This window comes from Hirundo rustica, chromosome 1 (assembly GCF_015227805.2).
Source record: "Hirundo rustica isolate bHirRus1 chromosome 1, bHirRus1.pri.v3, whole genome shotgun sequence".
NCBI lineage: Eukaryota > Metazoa > Chordata > Aves > Passeriformes > Hirundinidae > Hirundo > Hirundo rustica.
This window is the reverse complement of record NC_053450.1, coordinates 49,809,963-49,830,044: the sequence shown is the minus strand read 5'-3', so window position 1 is coordinate 49,830,044 and position 20,082 is coordinate 49,809,963. Positions and strand designations below refer to the sequence as shown.

Here is a 20,082-nt window from a genome sequence, read left to right as displayed (position 1 = left end):
GAAGGGCCTAGAGGCAGAAACAAGCCACTACCCAATCAGGGATAATGTGGGAGTGGAACAGAGTTGGATTAGTTCCAGTGTGGGAGGATGGGCGGGGAGGAGGAGCAGGGACAGACCTCGTGATACATGGTGGTACAGAAGAAACCATTACAAAACCCAATATAAAAATGAAATACAATATAAACCCAAATAATGCACTACAACAGGGGAGAGCTTTGCATGCAGTGGGGTATCATGAGCCTGATCTAGTTGAAGATGTCCCTGCTTATAGCAGGGGGCTTGGACTAGGTGACCTTTGAAGGCCCCTTCCAACCAAAACCATTCTATGAGTCTATGGTCACAAAGGTCCTGCTACCATCAGGTAAGGAGGTCACTATAGTAATTTCAAGTGAAAATGGGTTTGGATTGAAAAATTTAAGATTTTTTTTTTTCCCCCTCTTTCAGTACATTTGTATATTACTGATGTTCTTCCCAAACTGTTGCAGGCTACATAATAATTCTGTAAAAGAGCTGGAAAATAAGTATCATATTGGCTTTGCTTCTTCTGCAGAACAGGCTTTAATATGTACTCAGCATGCTTGACCTGATTTGAAAACCAGATTTTGAAAGATTATCTAATTTTATTCCAACAGAAGTTAACATAAGTTAAATTTAAGGTTAACAAATTTGACAAGTGTAGTAAATTCAGCTGTAACAATCAGCTGTAATGTACAGAATTTTCCTGCTGAAATTCATTTTCTCCCTCCTTCCTGGAACATTTGACAAAATTTGAACATGCTTTCTACTCCTGGGATGGTATTTTTGTCAGTTCCACAGACATTTATGATACCCTGGTAGTAGCACGATTTGGTTATTTTTATTGGAATATTACTTGAATAAATGGGGGGAAAATAATATTGGATTACATAATGAATCTTAATGCACACAGCAAGATGAGATCTCAACCTGGTTTCATCTTCTCCCACTATATTCTCTTCTTTTTCATTCCAGGCACTAAAACTCCTGCCTGCATTTTAAAATCTTACAGCTTAGTGCATGCACTGCTGGCACCTCTTCCAACTCAGCCCACATCACACTTCTCAACCCAGCTAATCCTTGGCTACAGAAATGGCCTTTTTGCCTACATCACCTTTCTCCTTTCCTTCTTTGTCTTTTTCTCTTCAGCTCTACTTTTCTCAACATATTCTTATCACCTTATTGACAGCCCAAACAAACCCTTGTTTACCCCTGCTCCTCCCAATTATCATCTCCTAGTTATATTTTCACACTAAAATCAGTCGTCACAAAAACCCTGCTGTTGTTGCATGACCTTACTTGCCCTTACCTTTCCCTTCTTCCCTGACTCTTCCATGCTTTCACTACCTTTCATTTCCAGTGTCACAAAATAAGCTCCTCAGGACACAGATCATATCATCCTTTTTGCACTGTATTAGGTAACAGCACACACATAGCTGTGCACGAGCTTCCAGAAGGCAGAGGCAGAAAAGGGAGATCGCTGCAGGAAGTATCCTTAAGGAGGAAACTGTCTTACATGCTTTGGCCACTCTGGGCCCTTGTGTACACTTCAAGAAAAACTTATATTACAACTAGGGGTTGAGATTCAGCTGTTTGTACATCTGAGCAGCAAGTAATGGAACTTCTGCTTGGAAACACATGTAGCCAGTAACTCCATGGGAAAATGGATTGCTTGAATAACAGCCTTATAGAACACAACTACGTATGGGTATGACAGTGTGTTGGTATGAGGTAAAAAGAAACTCTTCCGACTCCTCAATTTAGCAACTGCCCAAGGAGTGTCTGTCAAGTGCTGCCAGTAATTTGTGATGGTATACAAATAGGATGTAAAGCCACTGGAAAATGCCTAAAATAGCTAATAGTGCTTATGGAAATATTTTAAGTAAGACTTCTGCTCATGGCGTACTGTAAGGCAAATTTGTCCAGTTCCTTTAGGCTGAGAAGTGATCAGACTTTTCTCCAAAAAAGAATCCTTTTGCATCCTTTCAGCCATTTATTTAACAGCTGCTGAGATACTTTTCCCTCTTCCATGTTAGACTAAGATATTCTTAGTTAATAACAGGCAAGCCAAGTGGGAGCTTAAAATTGCTGTAGAGCTGACAGTGAGACAAAAGCAGTGCAGCCTTATGTCTATTCACACTCCCACTTGCTTCCTGTAGCGTTTCAGTTGCTTTGTTTTAAGAAATTATGCAAGCCCTGAAATTCCTTCTGTTTCTTACACACAAAGTGAGGAAGGCTCACACGGACCATTTGCACAGCAGGGACACACTTCCATGGGGTTGTCATTGCCCCACTCCCCCATGGCAATGCTGCCTTTCCAGGCTCCAGGCTTTTCCCTCTCTGGTTAAGCATGTGCCTTTTCCATAATTCTCTCTGTTTCCCTGTGACTGTTGCCTCACCTCCCCGGAGCTTTGTTTTTATCAGAGGCAGACCCTTTTAGTGCCACTCGGGCACTCAAAGCACACACATGTGGGTGTGGGGTATGGGAGGGAGAAGGGATGAGTGTGGCAAAGGAAGAGCCATGAGGGGTCCTCACCCTCTAAGTCTGTTTGGCAGTGGAGTGGGATGGCAGCTGTGCTCCAGAAGGCACCCCAACCATTTAGAATGGTGCAGGAGGAGAGACACCAGACACTACGCTGGTCCCAGTCCTCTCCTGCTGCAGGGGAGCTTCCGCACACACCGAGCTAAAGAAACCAGCCTGCCCTGGGAGGTGTGTCTTTACACTACATCATCGTGTGTTTTGCAACGTGTTTGTGCACTGTTCTCAGCTGTTCCATGCTACACCCTAGCAATGCAGACTTTACACTACCGAGAAAGCAGAGCCTGAGGGAAGAGTTCACACACAGCAGCACGCTGAGAGTAATCCTGAGAGTATGACTTTTACTGAGAATCTGCACATCCGCTAAGACAGATAACATGACGGAAGTCAATGAGACAAGCAATATGCCCCAATATCAGAGTCTAACTACTCATGCTTAACGATGCTGATTATGGTGTCTTAAAGAATAGTTGCAGTGAAAGCAAGCTGAGGACTGTTACTAACAGGAACTAACTAACTAAAAAAGTTATGTATAGTATAGAATTTTTACTTTTTTTTTTTTTTCCCTGTTGACAAACTGAATTGGTTTATATGTGGGGATTTTGGTTATTTATAGGAAAATAAAATGTACTGGGGAGACTGAGCATGTGCTGGGATATTTGGTGAATTCTGGAGATGGAGCTTCCACTCAGCACAGGATCAGAGTGTTTTCAAAAATCTCCCATCCTACAGCTCAGCAGCTGACTTTCTGTTCTGGCTTTGTGCTTGGAGATGTTTTTGTGTTTTGTTTTGTTATTTCCCCTCTGAGTCAATTCTCTGTCTTACAGTAATATTATTAGACAACTCATTAAACATGGGTCTGCACCATAGAGACTCATGTAATGCTTCACAGATACTTGCAGTTTGCATTTGAAATAGCCTTGTTTTAGAATGGAGCAGAACTCAAATCTTGAACACTTTTAGTTTGGTCAGACCTTGTGATTGAAGGATCAAAAGACTAAATCTCATTTGTCATTCTATGTATATGTGGGTGGAGAGGCATTCTGTCTATATGAAGAGCTAGTTACCTTGTATTACCAGTATTCAAGTATGGAAGGATTAAGTGGCTTTCAGGTTGCAGTAGACAACAGTTGTCAGGGAACAGGCAAAATATATGCCTCATTCCTTTCTTTCTTCTTTGTAGCTGTCCCACTTACCTCTGAGTTGGCAGTGGAAATCTTGGAAAAAGGAGAAGTGAGATTCTGGCTGCAAGCTGAAAAACTGTCCGGCAATGCAAAGGCCAACTTTGTATTTAATGATAAGGAGATTTTCAATGGAGAGGTAAGGCTTGTCTTTCACTGCTTATATGTGTTTGCATTTTCGTGAGTATCAATGAGGATTAATGTCTCTATCTTCAGTATACTTCCAACGAGTGTTCTACTTTGATGCATTTTCATGAGAAATAGCGTGTGTCATGGAAAGCAGGATTAGAAAGATTTTATCCATAGTTCTGAGCTCCACATGAATTCTGCTGGACGCATTTTATAAAGGGAAGTTATACATCTTCCTGCCACTTTTGTGAATATCACGTGTTCTGTTAACTGTGGTTATTTATTTATTTGGTTGTACATTTGGAGCTGGAACTTGAGATAGCAAGTCTAGAATGGGATAGGGATCCGAACAAATGGGAATCTGAAGAAGCAGGAATCCAAATAAAGGAAACAAAATTTCTCCTAAAGAGACCATTATAACACTTCAGAAATATTTTCTGTCTCTGACATGTATTAATTGTTGCTTTACTTTCCACTCCTGCAGAAATATAAAATGAAGGTGAACCACAATACCGGCCTTGTTGAAATGATTATGGATAAACTTGAGGAAAAGGATGAAGGCACTTACACATTCCAGCTGCAGGATGGAAAAGCAACCAATCAATCTAGTCTTGTCCTCATTGGTGATGGTAGGCTAATCTATATTATGCAGTAGGTTGGAAAAATTATGCCAAGGTTACCTCAGTTGTCATCTTCACTTTTCACTGTTTTCAACACCAATAGATGTTCCAGTTTTTATATGTCACAGTTTTGCCTGCATCCTACAGGACAGGGCATGTGTGTGAACTGAAATTTTTACAGTGATGGGAGGAAGGGGAATTGTTACAGAAACAGAAAGTATGGCAGCATGTTGAGGTTTGCTTTTCCTATGGGTGGAATGAAAACTTCCCATATAAAAAGCCCATTCAGCTGGGAACGAGTAGCTGCACCTGTTAGAGCTCAAGCAGCTGCTGATTCTGCTGCCTCTCATTTGCCTTCCAACCAGGAGCTGTATGACTGGGGATTGCACATCATCAGACAGGACACACTAAACTCCTGATGACTGCAAGCAGCCAGGAAAGCTGAGTTAGCCGTAATCAGCTTCTGACACTCTGGACTGTTCAGTGAAAACCTGATCCTCTGGCCAGATTCTCACTGGCATCCAAGGGACAGAGTTAGACCGAACTGTTACAGTGACATTCAGCATTGTACAAGTGGTACATAAAATTTGACCTTGTATTTCTTACCGGTTTTAATTCCTAGTATTCAAGAAGCTACGGGATGAAGCAGATTTCCAGAGAAAAGAGTGGCACAGGAAACAAGGTGATAATATGAATATTTATAAGAATCACATACACATGTTATTCTGTTAAGAGGTTTTTTAATATTTATATCTTAATTTGAAATATATGGGATTGGTTGTGTTACGTGGTTATTATTTCTGAAGCAGAAATGGGAAAAATAAAACCACATTAAAATATAACAGTATTCTTGTCAAGTAAAATACATCTGTTTTTCATTTTGAATCATAAATACCATTGATGTGACCTTTATATACCTGTAATTTCAAACAGGTCCTCATTTTGTGGATAAACTGGGATGGGAAGTTACCGATGAGTGTAATGTGTTGTTGAAATGTAAGGTAAGGGGCAAGGAAAACCCCGAGTAAAATGTTCAGCATATGTTGGCCTACCACTAGCTAGATGGTGAGGGTGGGAAGGGACTAAAGATACGCCCGTTGCTTTTGTACTCCCAGCTGCATGTTGGACAGTGACAGAGCTTCTGAAGGTTAATCCTGCTGAAGTGACAGCTCATTGCATGTAACAAAATATGTTGGAAAACAGCTTGAATTTCTTTCTTCTGGTCTATCAACCACTCACTCAGAGAAAGGCACCCGAAGAGGAGTGACAAGTCTTTGTAAATCCAGGGGTTTACTCATTTTTAGCCTGTTTATGCATGTAGAAATTCCTTGGGCAGGATCAACTCATTCCCTAGTCTCCTTTTCTCACTCTTTGCATCCCTGTTGTTTCCCTTCTTGTCTCCCTCATTTTAAAATGGAGGCCTCCAGTAACTCACTGCCATCAGGTTGTAAAGCTTGCTGCTCTTCTGTGGGAGACCTGAACATGCTAACCCAAATTACAACCCCAAGCCTCTCAGATGAAGTGAATAATTGCGATGTGGTTCTCATCCATTTTAGGTGGCTAATATTAAGAAGGAAACACACATTGTGTGGTACAAAGATGACAGGGAGATAATGGTAGATGAAGAACATGACTTTAAGGATGGCGTGTGCACTCTGCTGATATCAGAGGTGAGTGACTGTCTTCATTAGCCCTCAGCTGAAATTTGTGTTCAGATAAATTATATGATCTAATCTGGTACTCCAGCAGAACAATTGAAAAAGGAAGTGGGTTTTAAAAATGGAAAAGCTCACAAGGCGTCTGTGTTTTCGCTAAAGCAAATGTCTGTCTGTAACTGCTTGTTCAGATTTTCAGGAAATGATGACAGAAGAGATAATAAGCTTGTCACTTCCTTTGTATGTCAATTTAGCAACAGATTGAGACCACATTTCCATTCTGAACAGCATTTGGAAAGTGCTTGTCACTCAGGCTTTCAGAGGGGTCTGGTTCATACCCAGCCTTGCAGCAGATTTGGGGTAGGACCTTCTGCCAAAGCCCATGCCACCACCCCCACCCGGAGTAGGGCAGCTTGGGGGCACGGGGGCAGCCCCAGGCATCGGGTACCTGCCTGGGGACGGGGATGGGATATCAGCTGCGTTCACAAGTGAAATCTAGGTTTTTCTACAGTACCTGTTCTGAAAACTGGTTTTATCGTTACAATATTGCAGTTTTCTAAGAAAGATGCTGGCACTTATGAAGTCATACTGAAGGATGACAGAGGAAAGGACTCCAGTGAGCTGAAGCTCAAGGACACAGGTCAGAGCCTGGCTGTGGTCAGCCATACCAGCAGATACCCTGACTGAAGTGGGTTCAGGGTAATGCAGGCATCTGCACAGATTGCCTTCCTGTGGCATTGTTCCTCATGCATACAAGATCATCTGATTAGAAAAACTGAGATTTTTCAGTTCAAATAACATTTGAATACAGCTTATTGCATCTAGATTCTGTATAATTTTGGGAGCATATAGTGGTTAATGCCAAGCAAATGGCAACAGATCTCCTCAGGGGGCAATCAATAAGTCTACAAGTATAGAAAAAATTATGGAACTAGATAATTTTTAAAATATTTTTATTATATTTTGCCAATTACTTAGAAGCCTTTCCACTTACTGAGATTACTATATTCTTAACATTTCACTCCTATCCATTAGAATGTATACAGATGGGTTAGCATTCCAGCTGAATCGTGTCATTTACAAAAAGAAACAAAACATCATCTTGTTCAGCTGCAGCAGTATTCATCAAGGCTGCACTTAAAGTCTGAAAACTGTAAAATAACAGGCCACATTTCTGCATTGCTCATATTTCTAATATGCTTGGAAAGGTAGCTTTTTCAGAGACTGTTTGTTCAAACCTTCCGGGGAGAATATTTGAGAGCCAGTACTTGTCCTACTGTTGACTGTGCTTGAACTGCAGACACAGAGTCTTAGTCTCTGGATTTTATTTCCACAGCTTTTGCAGATCTGATGAATGAAGTATGCAGAAGGATTGGTAAGCACTTAATTCTTTTTTCGAATGAATGACTCATTGTGGCACTCAATGAATGGCTGTATGGCTGCATAAAACCATGTGCTCTTCTTTCAGCTTTATCTGCAACAGACCTGAAAATCCAGAGCACAGCTGAGGGTATCAGACTGTACTCCTATGTTACTTATTATGTGGAAGATTTGAGAGTAGGCTGGGTGCACAAGTAAGTACAAGAGCTTTGCAAAACCCAGTGCAATTTTGGTTTCACAGGTTCAGAAAGAACCTGGATGTGTGAGAGAGGTGATGCCCAGGTTTCCTCTCCTCTCTCATGAGCCCTTATCTCATATGAGTTTGTTTCAGTCAATTACATTCACAGGAAATCAGTACAAGAGCCAGGTGTGGTGGTTCCAGGCCCTCCTGTTGTTTCTCTCATGGAAGACATTCCCCTGCCATAGGATGCCAACAGGATCATGCTGCTTCAGAACACTTCCCACCTCCCCAATGGGAGCTGCATCTTTCACTGACTCAGTTTTAAGGAGTGATGCAAATATAACCCGAGAGACTGTCAGGCTTCAGAAGAGGCCAGCACCACAGGTTCAGAGTTATCTGCCCTGGAGGTCTGCTTGTCTAGAAGCCACAATTCAAAGGAACTGGGACAAGCAGGCATATCCTCTTAATGCATGGCTTCATTTTTAGGAAGCAAAGCAAATTCCAGCACGTGCCTGGGGCAGTAAAATCCAGACAACCCCTGCTGCAAGCACTACTAACCTAACCAAGACAGACAGAAGAACTGAGATTTTAAAAACGAATTTGAATGCCCAGCTCCCCATAAAATTAATGGGAGCTGCACGTCCAAATCTATGAGCTTTGAGTTCTCAGCCAGCACAAACAGCTTGCACTGGAAAACCCAGAGAAGTAAACAACTTTGATCACCTCAAATCCATTATTACTATTCTTGCTGTTTCACTTCCTGTGGACATGGTAGTAGTTAGTCTGTATGATGGAATCTGAATTACTGATCTCTCAATAACACTCATGTAAATGAGGCACAGAAGACCCAGGTTGTGCTGTACCCGGCTCGCTATAATTATTGACATTGATGTTAACCAGCACCCTGTCAGAGAAATGAAAGTGATTTGAGGACTTCTTGTTTCTTGGCACCTGTTTTAACCTGGTATCATCTAAAGTCCCAAGTATTTCAAATAAGTGCAAGAGAATGTGACATATTCTGGGGTTTTTTCACCCCTCTCTCTTTCTCACTTTTCTCCATTTCATTTTTAGAAACTTGTTTCATCTTAAAGCATGTCAAATTATCTAGAAAAAAGAAGGGTTTTTTCCCCTCCAGTGCATTCAAAGCTTCAGTTTAAAGATAACAAGGAAATTAGTATCTTATTTGACAAATATCTTTTGCTTCATCCAGGGAAATTAACCTCTTAGCTAGGAAGCTAAGAAATTGATTTTGGGGGCTGAGGGGGTGGGGTGTTGGGTTTGGGGGGTTTTTGTTTTGTTTTCTGTTTTTTTAATGGAAGAAGGTATGCTTATGTCAAAGCGTGTTTAAATTCCAAACATAGCAGAGCATCAGAAATAATTTCAACAGGGGAAACCATTTCTCACAAAAGTGGGGTTTTTTGTTGTAGATACAGCCTTGTATACTTCTGTTTAGCCCAAGCAGAAATAAACCTATGCTAAAAAGAGAACAGCAGCATTTGTGGATGGCTGTGTTACTCTTCAGAGATCTGGCTTTTAGACTTGTACAGCTTTTCTGTAGCTCAGGTCATAGACCGAGATGCATAATTTTTCTGCAAGCTCTGAGGATAGCTGGATCCTGAACAGGGAAAGGCTGTAGCACTGATTCTGCCCAGCTGGCCCTGAACTCTAGCAAGGATTTGATTTCAAAGGTTTCAGAATTTGGTGGCATACCGTAGCATCTTGGAAACCATTTAGTAACTCCAGATGTGCTCAGTGACTCAGCATGAGCAAATCTCCTTTATACTCCAGTAAAATGAAAAGGTAACATTGTTTTGTACTTTTCAGTGATACCCAGATTAAGTTCACAGACCGAATGAGGACTGGTGTCACCGGGGAGCAGATCTGGTTGCAGATCAATGAGCCAACTCCACAGGACAAAGGCAGATACATAATGGAGCTCTTTGATGGCAACACAACGCACAAAAAGACAGTGGATCTGTCTGGACAAGGTAGGCCATTCCCTCTGCTAACATCATTGCTATGTGGGCAGTGTGCTGTGGTAGCATGGGAGCACCTAAAGCAGGATCTTGCTAGGGACCTGTCACCTTTGGGGTCCGTGTGTGCGCACACCAGTCTGGCATTTTTTGTATGGACTGTGTCAACTAAGCCTGTCAGAGTTAAGAAGCATTTTTGGACAATACTCTCGGGCACACAGTGTAACTCTTGGGGATGGTGCTGTGTGGGATCGGGAGTTGGACTTGGTGATCCTTGTGGGTTCCTTCCAACTCAGCTTACTCTGTGATTCTGTGATTTGTTCTCCCCAACCCATACCATTCGTTTTCCCCAGCCTGTGCTCTCAAGTAATAAAATACAAACTGCTTTTTCCTATTCCAAATACCCAATACAGTCTGCCTACTGAGATGCCAGCCCGGCTTCTGAGCTATTTTACAAAACCCCTTGTGCTGCTGGCATTGATTGGCAGTTTTAAATATGAGTTGTAGCACTGAATGCCTTCTGTGTGTCTCTCTTCCAAGGAATATTTGAAGGAGTAAGTGAGGGACAAGTTTGTTCTGATACTTTCCTACCATATTTCTTTGATGGATGTAATAAAACTCTTCATTCTTCAGTGATGCCAAGACCTCTCCTCAGCATGAGGAAGGACTGTTAGGGGAACAATTTGGATTGACTGTTGGAAGGTTTTACTCTGAGACGCCTCTCAGATCCTAGAGAACCGATTAACTCCTTCCAAATTGCTCTTTCCATTCCCAGCTGTTCCCACTCCTAAAGCTTCACTTTTTGTTTGCAAGCTCTGTGTAAGGGTGATAACATTGTAATTATCACCACACTGCTCCTTCTGTACTCTATCTCCACTTTCTAGGAAAAGACATTTCTTCTTTCCTTTCAAAGCAGGAGAGGTTGACCTCCCGCATGATGACAGCTTAGCCTGAATTTACAAAGGAGACAACACTTTGTTGCTTGCTTTGCTTGTAGCCATCAGTGTGATGCTTCAAGCAGATGTGAAAAATCCTTGGAAAATCATATCTCTTGTATTCCATAAACCAGTGGTCCCTGAAATGGGTGTGTGCAAGACCACCCAGCGGGCTTCACTGGGATGGCAGGAAGAATATATGAGAACTTCATTTGTTTACATCTACATAATCTATAAATAAATATACATATAGGGAGTGCATGCCCAAAATAATTTTAGATAGGGATGTATAATATAAAAAGTTTGGAAGGTCACTGCTATAATCTCTCATTTACGTGATATATTGTGCATTTCTTCTCTCTTTTGTGAAATTACTTCAGCCTACTACTTTCTTGCCCTCTGTCTTAAAGCCTGACTTCTAGAAGAAGAAAGTGTGTTCATGCATACATATGTATATATAACAGCTGCCATATACCAGATGGCCTTTATCAGTTGAACCATTCAGCATTTTAGAGTTTGTAAAATACACATGCATTCATTTTAAATTTTGCACTTTAAATTTATTACATCTACATTTTAAATTTATTTATTAATTTTATATTTAAACCTTTGTGATGATTTATCTCTAAACCTACTTTTTTCCTCTTTACAAAGCATTTGATGAAGCCTTTGCTGAGTTCCAGAGACTAAAGTAAGTATTATGCCATCTAAATACAGTAATGGCAGCCATAAAATAATAACAGTATTTGTTTGTTTTGTGCTGGAGATAACCTTATCTTATGAAACAAGTCCTAGTCATACAGAAGTCTGTAGGAGTTTTGCATGTGACTTCTTCGGTGCAACTCTTATATAACAGGTAGCAAAGAAAAAGCTGTATTGCCAAGCAATGAGAGAGATTTTCCTTAATGGATTAAAGGCAGTTAAAAAGATAATCTGTTTTTCAATCACGCTAAATAAACCTCAACTGAAATTGGACTTTCCCTTTGTTTTGTTTTTTTTTTTCAACTCCAGGCAAGCTGCCATTGCGGAGAAAAGTAAGTAGGCCCTCTTTGACAATGCTTGCAATAAACTGTTTATGAAGCTTTTCTTCCTCTCCAGGAGGAGAGTGTGTTGAGAAAGAGAGGGCATGCGGGCATGTGTATATGCATGTGCTCATCCTAAAACGAGTTTGTTCTTACACCAAGGAGAAATAAGTGACCCTTTGTTGATTTAGCACTGGTGCGCTTTGCAGCTAATCATATTATTCTTATGGGTTAGGTTGATTTTTCTCATCTAAGCTCCTGTTCTCAATATCAGTTAGCCTTCTCTAAAAATTAACTTTATTGCTGGGATCGGTCATGCATGTTCTCTGCACAAAAGCCTCCTTGTTTTCAAAGATGGAGAAAATAATTTGGCTAGTTTTGAATGCTTTAAAATGTCAAAAGGCTCTGCATTACTTACAGGGATGGGTAAGAAAGCAACAGTAGCTTTTGAATTGCTTAGAATCGCCTCACACTTTTGCCTGTGTGTCAATTCCAACAGAGCAACTAAAACAGAAGTATGTATTAACTACTTAAGGAGTAAGTTATTAGACTTCAATTTGAATTATCAAACTCATTATCCTCCCTACTTACAGAAGCAGCCATGGAAAAAATGAACTGTTCCACCGCAAATGACTTTCAGACCTGCATAAAAATGAGGGCAGAACTGGCTTTGGAAAAGTTATTTGAGAAAAACGTGTAGAGAGATAGAGCAGGGCTTGGATATGAACAGTAACCCCCACAAGTCCCGGCTGAGACAGCGCCAAGGGGTCAGTGATTGCCCTGACCTTTAGTTTCTGACCCTGGACTATCTGTAAGGCGCTGGCATGTTAACTGTCAGAAGACAGTCCCTTTCCTGGTCTCCTAAGGCTGTTATCTCTGTGCTCCAGAGCACATCTTTCACAGAACACACCAGAGGGGAACATTCTGTACAGTCATTTCCTTCCTCTGCCAAGCTCCACCCAGACATGTAACGAACAAAATCCATATTCCAGGATAAGTGCACTAATGCCTGCATCTGATTGGCTTATTTGTATTTATCTAAGATTTCTGTGGGAGTCTTGAATTTAAAACTAGATCAATCAGGTGTCAGTCTCATTTACACATAGAGACACGCAAGTGATGGACTTTCGCTGTTGCCACTGAGACTGAAGTCTGTTTTTGTATCTAGATTAAAAGCCAATCTCCCGCACTTTACCAGCTGTCATTCACTTCCCTTTGGACACACAACATTTTTAGTTTACTACAGTAAAAATTTTGAGCACCAGATCTCAAAATGTAAATCTTTTTTGTGCAGTCAGAATTAAAACCGAATTAGTGTCAAAGTCCACAGGACACGGCACATGTGCTTTAATTCCTCTCTGTACGTGATTGACATCGGCTATTAACACATCTTTTGCTGTGAATTCATTTTTATAAGTCCAAATGTTGTGCTAAAAATGCTGAGTAGTTCTCTGCTAGCACAGATATAAGAGACAAATTGTACATAAGACAAAAGGAAAGAACTAGAAGGGAAACAGAATCCAGCCTACAGTTGATTTGGAGACACTAAAGAAAATTACTGTTCTTTATTTCCAGATCGCGCACGGGTACTTGGAGGTTTGCCCGATGTTGTCACCATCCAGGAGGGCAAGGTACAGTAAACATCCCAACAGCTTGAATGCTTTCAATGATGGAAAAACATTCACCTTTTTTTTTTTTTTTTTGAGATGCCATCTTTAAAGTCTGCTACATTATTTATTCATCCCCTGCCTTCTGTACATAATTCAATGGACTTGCACAGATGGGTTTATATATTCAGGGCAGTGTCTTTTCTTAAGAATTAGATAAAAGTGAGATGACAATGTGAGCTGGGACTAAGACTCCTTATATAACCAGCTATTTAAAAATTCATGCACAGGTTTCACAATTAGATTTTTTTTTCTTGTAACTGGGCATCAGGAAAGTTTAACTCTTTTTTTTTTTTACATGGGAGCCAGCCATTCTATGCCTTCTGCAGTTAACTTCCTTGCAATGTGATATGGTAACCACACCTGTAGAGGCTGGCTTTTAAACGGTGTAAAAGTAGCAAACCACAATAACTCAATTCTCATCCAGCCTATTCTAATTTTCTCATAGGAGAAAAAATTCTCTATTTCATCAGGGTAAAGGAGAAGGAAGTCAAAATAAGTCACTAGTTTATACTGGATTGTATTAGGAGAGCTTAGCTGAAAGATTGTGATAAGGCACTCCCAGAGGAACACTGATGCTTGAGCACAGGACAGATGACCTAGAAAGTGAGTTCTCAATCTCACAACCTTTTCCCAGCACACTGCTTCTACAACTTGCTGTTTAATAATACTGAGACCAAGAAGTGCCTGCTCTTCACTTCCTGCTGCTCTGCCACAAGTCAATTCCTCTTCACAGTGTGTGCGAAGAGTGAAATAGGGCATGTGAATGTTACTGAAAACCTGTAATGTGACAACTACAGTAAGGCAGCTTCCTGATATTTCTAGCTTTATCTGTCAGTAGGTCAGCAGGGTTAAAAGAATTTGATTATAAGTTCAGCAGAAGTGTTAAGAATCTAAAATCTTATTCTAAAACGCTTAACAACATAAGATACAGCCAACAAGATTGTAGACTGCAGCAGTTCTGGGAAAATCAAGTATGTTGACATTACAAAATAAAATTCTTTAACCAATTTAGCAGTTTGAGAAATGCTGTAAAGTAAGAAGCACTCCAGTGAGCATTGTAACTGGAGATAAAAGACACAAAGGAACAGAATGAATTAGCAGATTCTCAGTGCTTGGAGGCGTGATTCTCATAATGCTTTGGCAGGGTGTAAACTTGGGTGTAAGCGATTACCAGTTTTGAGCTTTCAGCCAAAAGAGACTTGATATGAACTTGTGTACAAGTTCACTGAAGCAAAATGTGTAGTGTTTATAAAACGAGTTTGTAAAAAATGAGCTGCAAAATCTTACCCAGACACATGTTGTCCTTGACAGCAAGGACATTCGTAACGTTTGAATACATGGCTGAAATACTCCCAGAACTCGAGACACAAATATCCTTGACCTTTCATTTCTTGCTTCAGTAGAGGATTGTTTTGAGTAGGACAGAGAGTGATCAGGGAAAACAGAGCTGGCTTGGGTGGTGTTGGCTCATCTGTCTTTTGTTTGCATATACGGTGGAGAGAGGAGAATGCAATTCTTTGTTGTGTAACTCATGCAAATTGCACAATCATTGAGGATTTTGTAAAACAGCGAATGAGGTAGCAGAGGTTTGGCAAGCTTTGTGAATTCTAGTGCCACCATAACCACAGACTTATAGGAACAGATTGGTATCCCGAGATTGAACTTCCAAGCATACACATCTCTCAGTTGTAAACTTAACCTTGGGATTGTGATGTTATTTATTAGGTTTTTACATGTGAGCTGAAGGGGATTGGTGAGAACGAATGAACCAGTGTTTACCGAGTGTTAATCAAAGAGCATTCCAGATGGTCTAAGAGGCTTCCACTGATGGACATAAATGCTCCTCAGCAGTGTGGTATAATTGGAAAAGGCTAAGTGTCAGTTCACATTAGGGAGGAATCTGACCTGACAGAGAATGCTAGCATAAGTTTTGTGTCCAGCTGCCCAACTTAACCTAAGTGGCTCTTTTAATAAAGGCCTGTAAATGAGTGAAGAGTCTTAGGATTCTGACTGGCACTTTCAGACACAGAAGCAACATGTAACATCCTTCTTCCCACCAACTCACTATTCTACACTTCTGCCAGGGGTGTAGATCCTCACAGACAGGCTGGAAGAAGGGAGCAGATTTCCTTGACTGAGCTGCTTCCATCCACTCACCAAACCGCCCACGACTGTGACTCTGTGCTAATATGAAAGAAGAATGGCAATATTTGAAATACAATGGCACATTTTTTCCCTGCCTCCTGTACTACCTTACTCATGATAATCTGCAGTAAAAGGCAGAAGAGGTAGAGAGGGGCACAAAGGGTCTGGACTTGCAGCTGCTGGTTGCTTCAAGTGGACGTGCCTCAATACCCTGGGCCCAGGAGTATAAGGCACACTTTTTTACCATAATGATATCAGGTTGAACACAGTATTATAATCATGTTTTCCACTGAGTAATAAATATATACATGAGCAAAGACAATCTCTTGCCCAAAGAACAGAAATCTGAAACAGATAGATGCAGTCACAGTGAATAATCATTTCTCCTTGGCTCAGGAATTGCCTTCCAGAAAGCCAAAGACCTCACCATCTATACAATGAATGATAAAACACGTCTCTGCACATTAGTAGCTGGAAAATAAATAGAAAGAGTTGGGAACATCAAGAGAATCACTCATATCAAACAGTAGCTAGTGATGCCAGGTTAAGGAAGATGTAGCTATTTTAAGGGATGATTTGGAAGAAGAAAAGAATCATCACTGCTGCTTGAATCTCTTTGAATTATGGAGTATGACACCACTTCAAACATCCCAGCTTTGAATGATGCCACTAATGGAGCTGTGTGGACATGGGCATCAGCTCATTAGCACTGTGGTGAAGTGGCAGCTGGAGCCACTTGGTGCTGAGTTCTTGCTTGCTTGAGAATCAGAAGAGAATAATGAAAGGTTGAGCACCTGAAGAGGTCCATATGCATTGCCTGGCTAAGGCTGGGGGCATGTTTGTATCCAGAGTGATAAGGTAGAGGTGGAAATGTAAAACCTCTTGTTTCCCACTTGTTTTTCAAAAAGAATGACTGATATGGCAATCAAAACCACATTCACACCAGTGGGCTGAGAGAGAATGTAGTCAACAGCCCCACGTGGTCACCAGCTGTAGGTGCTGCAGGAAATCAGAGAGAGGCCATTTCCATCGTGCCATAACCACCTCTCACTTGGAATCTGCTCTCCTTTGGTACCAAAAACTACGTGTTCCTGATAGAGGAAAGACTTCCCCTTCCACTTTGCTCTCATTTTGGTCCTTAGGTTGGGCACATGGGGATTTTTATTTTGTTCTCAGAGATATCAACACCTTTCACTTTTATGGAGGTATCAATTTTTCTGTCCCCTCATTTCAGCAACCTTCCAGGCATCTCTCTTCTGTCCCATCTTCCACTATCACACTACCAGGGAAGGTTGGATGAGATACTTGATTCCAGTCAGGTCAAATCTTGTCTACTCCTTATTTATCACTTAGTCCATTCCTAATGAAGCACTGAAGACCATTTTCTTTGCAGTAAAAGTTCTTCCATTTCCAGTCCAGTTAGATTCCCCTTTAAATGGCACTTAAAATTTAGACCAGTGTACTATCCAATACTTACACATAAATAAATTACTTCCTAAATAAAGCTCCAGAGAATGGCCTATGTACCACTGAATTGTCATGTGAACTTTTTTCATATTTGACTCCCTACATGACACTCACTTTTGCAAATATTTTTGAGAAGACTGCCACTGTGGCTGGAAGAAGGGATCACTTACATGTATCAATATCTCCCAAAAATTAATTTCCTAGCTGACAAGAAAAAAAAGAAAAACAAGGCCTGTACAAAGTGTGCCCATGAGACTCACCAGCCCACTGAAGGCAGAAGAAGCTGTCAGTGACCTCTCCAACAATATGATTCTCTAACAGTGAAGATACTTCCTGCAGGCTGTCGGGGCTGAATTCAGACCTTAGGAACAGAACTAACATCAAAGGGAAATGTTTATATGAACACCAGAGAATGAGTAAAGACTGTATTGATTTTGGGTAAAAATAGTTTCACAGAAGTGCATAAAACACTTCAAGTCTGTTAGAAGAGCTGTCAGGGCATAGTTTAAAAGGATCCCAAATATAACAAAATATTCCAGGGCCACTTTGTTCTTCGTTTTCTAAAAACACAAGCACACTTTCTTTGCTTATGGGATATATATATATATATATATATATACTGAGCTTAATGTAGAAAAAACCATCTGACAGTTTATTAAAATCTCATTTCAGGTGTACCACACAAATGCAGATAATATCTAATTTTATATTAAAATATACTCATGGAGAAATCTCTACTAATGATTATGAGGGTAGAGAAGAAGGTCCATAAAATATTGAAAGGTTTTAATGGCTGTTTTGAATTAACTGAGTTCCTTCTTTTGCTTTATGATAGAGAAGAGTGACATAAATTATTGATTACAGATGATGGCATGCATCACTTTACTAAAAGCAGGAAGCTAAACTGGAATTTGGAATATATGGAGAGTCAGGCATCAAAAAACACAGCAAATATTTACTGACTCATAATTCCTTTGTACTTTTTCTACAGGCACTTAATCTTTCTTGCACTGTCTGGGGAGATCCCACCCCAGAGGTTTCATGGCTGAAGAATGAAAAATCATTTGTATCAGATGCCAATTGCACCCTGAAGTTTGAATCTGGAAAAAATGTCAGCTTTTCCATTTCTACTGTGTCCACACAAGACTCTGGGAAATACAGCATTGTGGTGAAGAACAAGTACGGTACAGAGACCAGCGACGTCACCGTAAGTGTGTACATACCCGAGGAAGAGAGAGCGTCTGAGCAAGAGAAAAAGCAGTAGGATAAAACGAAAGCGTGAACTTAAGTCTAGAAGGCAAAAGTACAGAGGAGATTTTGGATGTTAGGCTGATATAATCCATGTGTGTAAATGGCTTTCTGCTTTAGCAGGCAGCCTTGGATTTTTCCATTCACTTCACATTTGCTGCTAATACACTTATTTATGCCAGGGAAAACAGGGCCCTTCCTAAAGGTTTTCCTACAGCTAACTTCACAGAAACTAATTGTAGCATTTTAAGCAAGGCCCAGTGTATGCTGCCTGTAAGCACATGCCCACCATTCGACCCTCTTCCTGGAGCATCTGGAAGGAAAGGATCAAGAATTGTTTCAGTAGAAGCAACTAATGAAGTAGATGGAAAGATCAGAAATGATCGGGGTGTATTTGAGCAGCAGTTAGGATTTGTTCCAGCTTTGGTAAAGCAGCATAAATGGAATGTGTTAGACCACTGAGAAATGATTGCTGGTTTTTGCCTGTGTTAAGGCCCCTTTGTATTGCTGTGTTAATTTAGTGAGGCCTTAATATGGGTGTCATTTACAGCCCTAAATATTGTTTAATCTGCCCAAACAGGGTAACAGTACTGTAACACGAATGAAAGTAAGGCTTAGGAGGCCAGGATAATATGTGTGTGTGTGTCTGTAAAAGTGTGTGAACTCTGCTCTATGTCCACAAATAAACTGAATTCACTTCTTTCCTTCCATCACAAGCTTGTTTCACTGTGTCTTGTTTGATTTGCCACAGCTCGTGTAGTTGTGCACAGTATCTTAGTGTCTTAATGCTTTCACCACTGTAATTACCTCCAGCTTCCCTTTAGATCCCTGTTAATCTTCACTTTGCTGTTTGCAACAAAACCACAATGGCATCTCTTCACATCTCTCTGTCCAGACCTTCACTGCTTCAAGTCTTAAGTCAACAAGGTTTTTTTGCAAATTCTGTCACAGGAGTAGTTCTATGCTTTTCGATGCACCTGGGCATGAGTTGTGATTTAAGGGTGATAGGTAAGTATTTTGTTAGACAGAATTTTGTTAGTCAGTGAATTCCATCCAAACTTAACACTGAAGATTCAGAAATAACATATTTTATAAAGGTCTTTTGAAGCTACAAAAAGAATCTTCACTCTCACACCCCTCTCCCACCCCTCTGAAAAAAAGTGGTGGTGTTGTTTTATTGGGTTTTTTGTTGTTACACAAAAATGTTTCAGAGAAAAAAAAAAAAAAGTCCAGGTCTTGGAATGCACTTAACATAGATTAAAACTCCATGTCTCCTATTTTCTAATGCCACTGATTATATATCAGTGGAGGAAAAGCAACAGAACCTGCTGGACACATGATCTATACAGGTGATGCTGTATGTATAGGATAGGATTAGAAGCAGGAGTCAGCCCAATTGCTGCTTAGGAGAGCAATGTCCTATGTCAATAAAGGTTTTCATCACTAGTCTCACAACAGCATGATTCTTCACACCAAAATCTAAAGAACTAACGTACATATTTTCAGTCTAAGCATGATCTCTGTGCACATTTCATGTACTTTCTCTTATCTTTTCTAGCTACTGTGACTGCAGAAATAGTGCTGCAGTCCCAGGCGCTCACTTTGGTGCAGTACTGGCATTTCTGTGAGGATGCCACTACTAAGTGTTGTACAGTTAACACTTACTTAACCCCTTGCCATATGAGGTTTACTGTCAGCTAATGTTAAAGGAGAAGTGGAAACAGAAGGAATTCTTAATGGTTCAGGTAAAAATAGATTCAACACAGTTACCGATGGCAAAAATGCTGATTTTAGCAATTTCTTTTTTTGAAAAGCAGTTTCTATAAAGGGCTAACATTTGTTACCTTAATCTTATAACAAGAATCCATATTTAGATCAGTTTTATGAACTACAAAAACAAGTTAGCACATACTTAACTTTAG

The 20,082-nt window shown here is 40.5% G+C and overlaps 1 protein-coding gene across 6 annotated transcripts in view; it reads left to right on the top strand.

Annotated features, from left to right (window-relative positions):
* The window catches only part of MYOM1 (myomesin 1), a 73,210-nt gene that overhangs the window by 50,621 nt on the left and 2,507 nt on the right, over positions 1 to 20,082 (top strand). For 4 of the 6 annotated variants that reach the window (XM_040068069.2, XM_040067982.2, XM_058419282.1 and 1 more), the window contains 13 exons: positions 3,738 to 3,874; positions 4,349 to 4,493; positions 5,107 to 5,166; positions 5,418 to 5,485; positions 6,041 to 6,154; positions 6,692 to 6,779; positions 7,476 to 7,514; positions 7,608 to 7,713; positions 9,525 to 9,688; positions 11,263 to 11,299; positions 11,620 to 11,642; positions 13,206 to 13,261; positions 17,904 to 18,119. In XM_040068069.2, the coding sequence (XP_039924003.1) occupies positions 3,738 to 3,874; positions 4,349 to 4,493; positions 5,107 to 5,166; positions 5,418 to 5,485; positions 6,041 to 6,154; positions 6,692 to 6,779; positions 7,476 to 7,514; positions 7,608 to 7,713; positions 9,525 to 9,688; positions 11,263 to 11,299; positions 11,620 to 11,642; positions 13,206 to 13,261; positions 17,904 to 18,119 (1,253 nt within the window). Of the gene's footprint in view, positions 1 to 3,737; positions 3,875 to 4,348; positions 4,494 to 5,106; positions 5,167 to 5,417; positions 5,486 to 6,040; positions 6,155 to 6,691; positions 6,780 to 7,475; positions 7,515 to 7,607; positions 7,714 to 9,524; positions 9,689 to 11,262; positions 11,300 to 11,619; positions 11,643 to 13,205; positions 13,262 to 17,903; positions 18,877 to 20,082 lie in introns of those variants that run through there. The other 2 variants (XM_040068248.2, XM_058419285.1) reach the window with 1 other exon arrangement.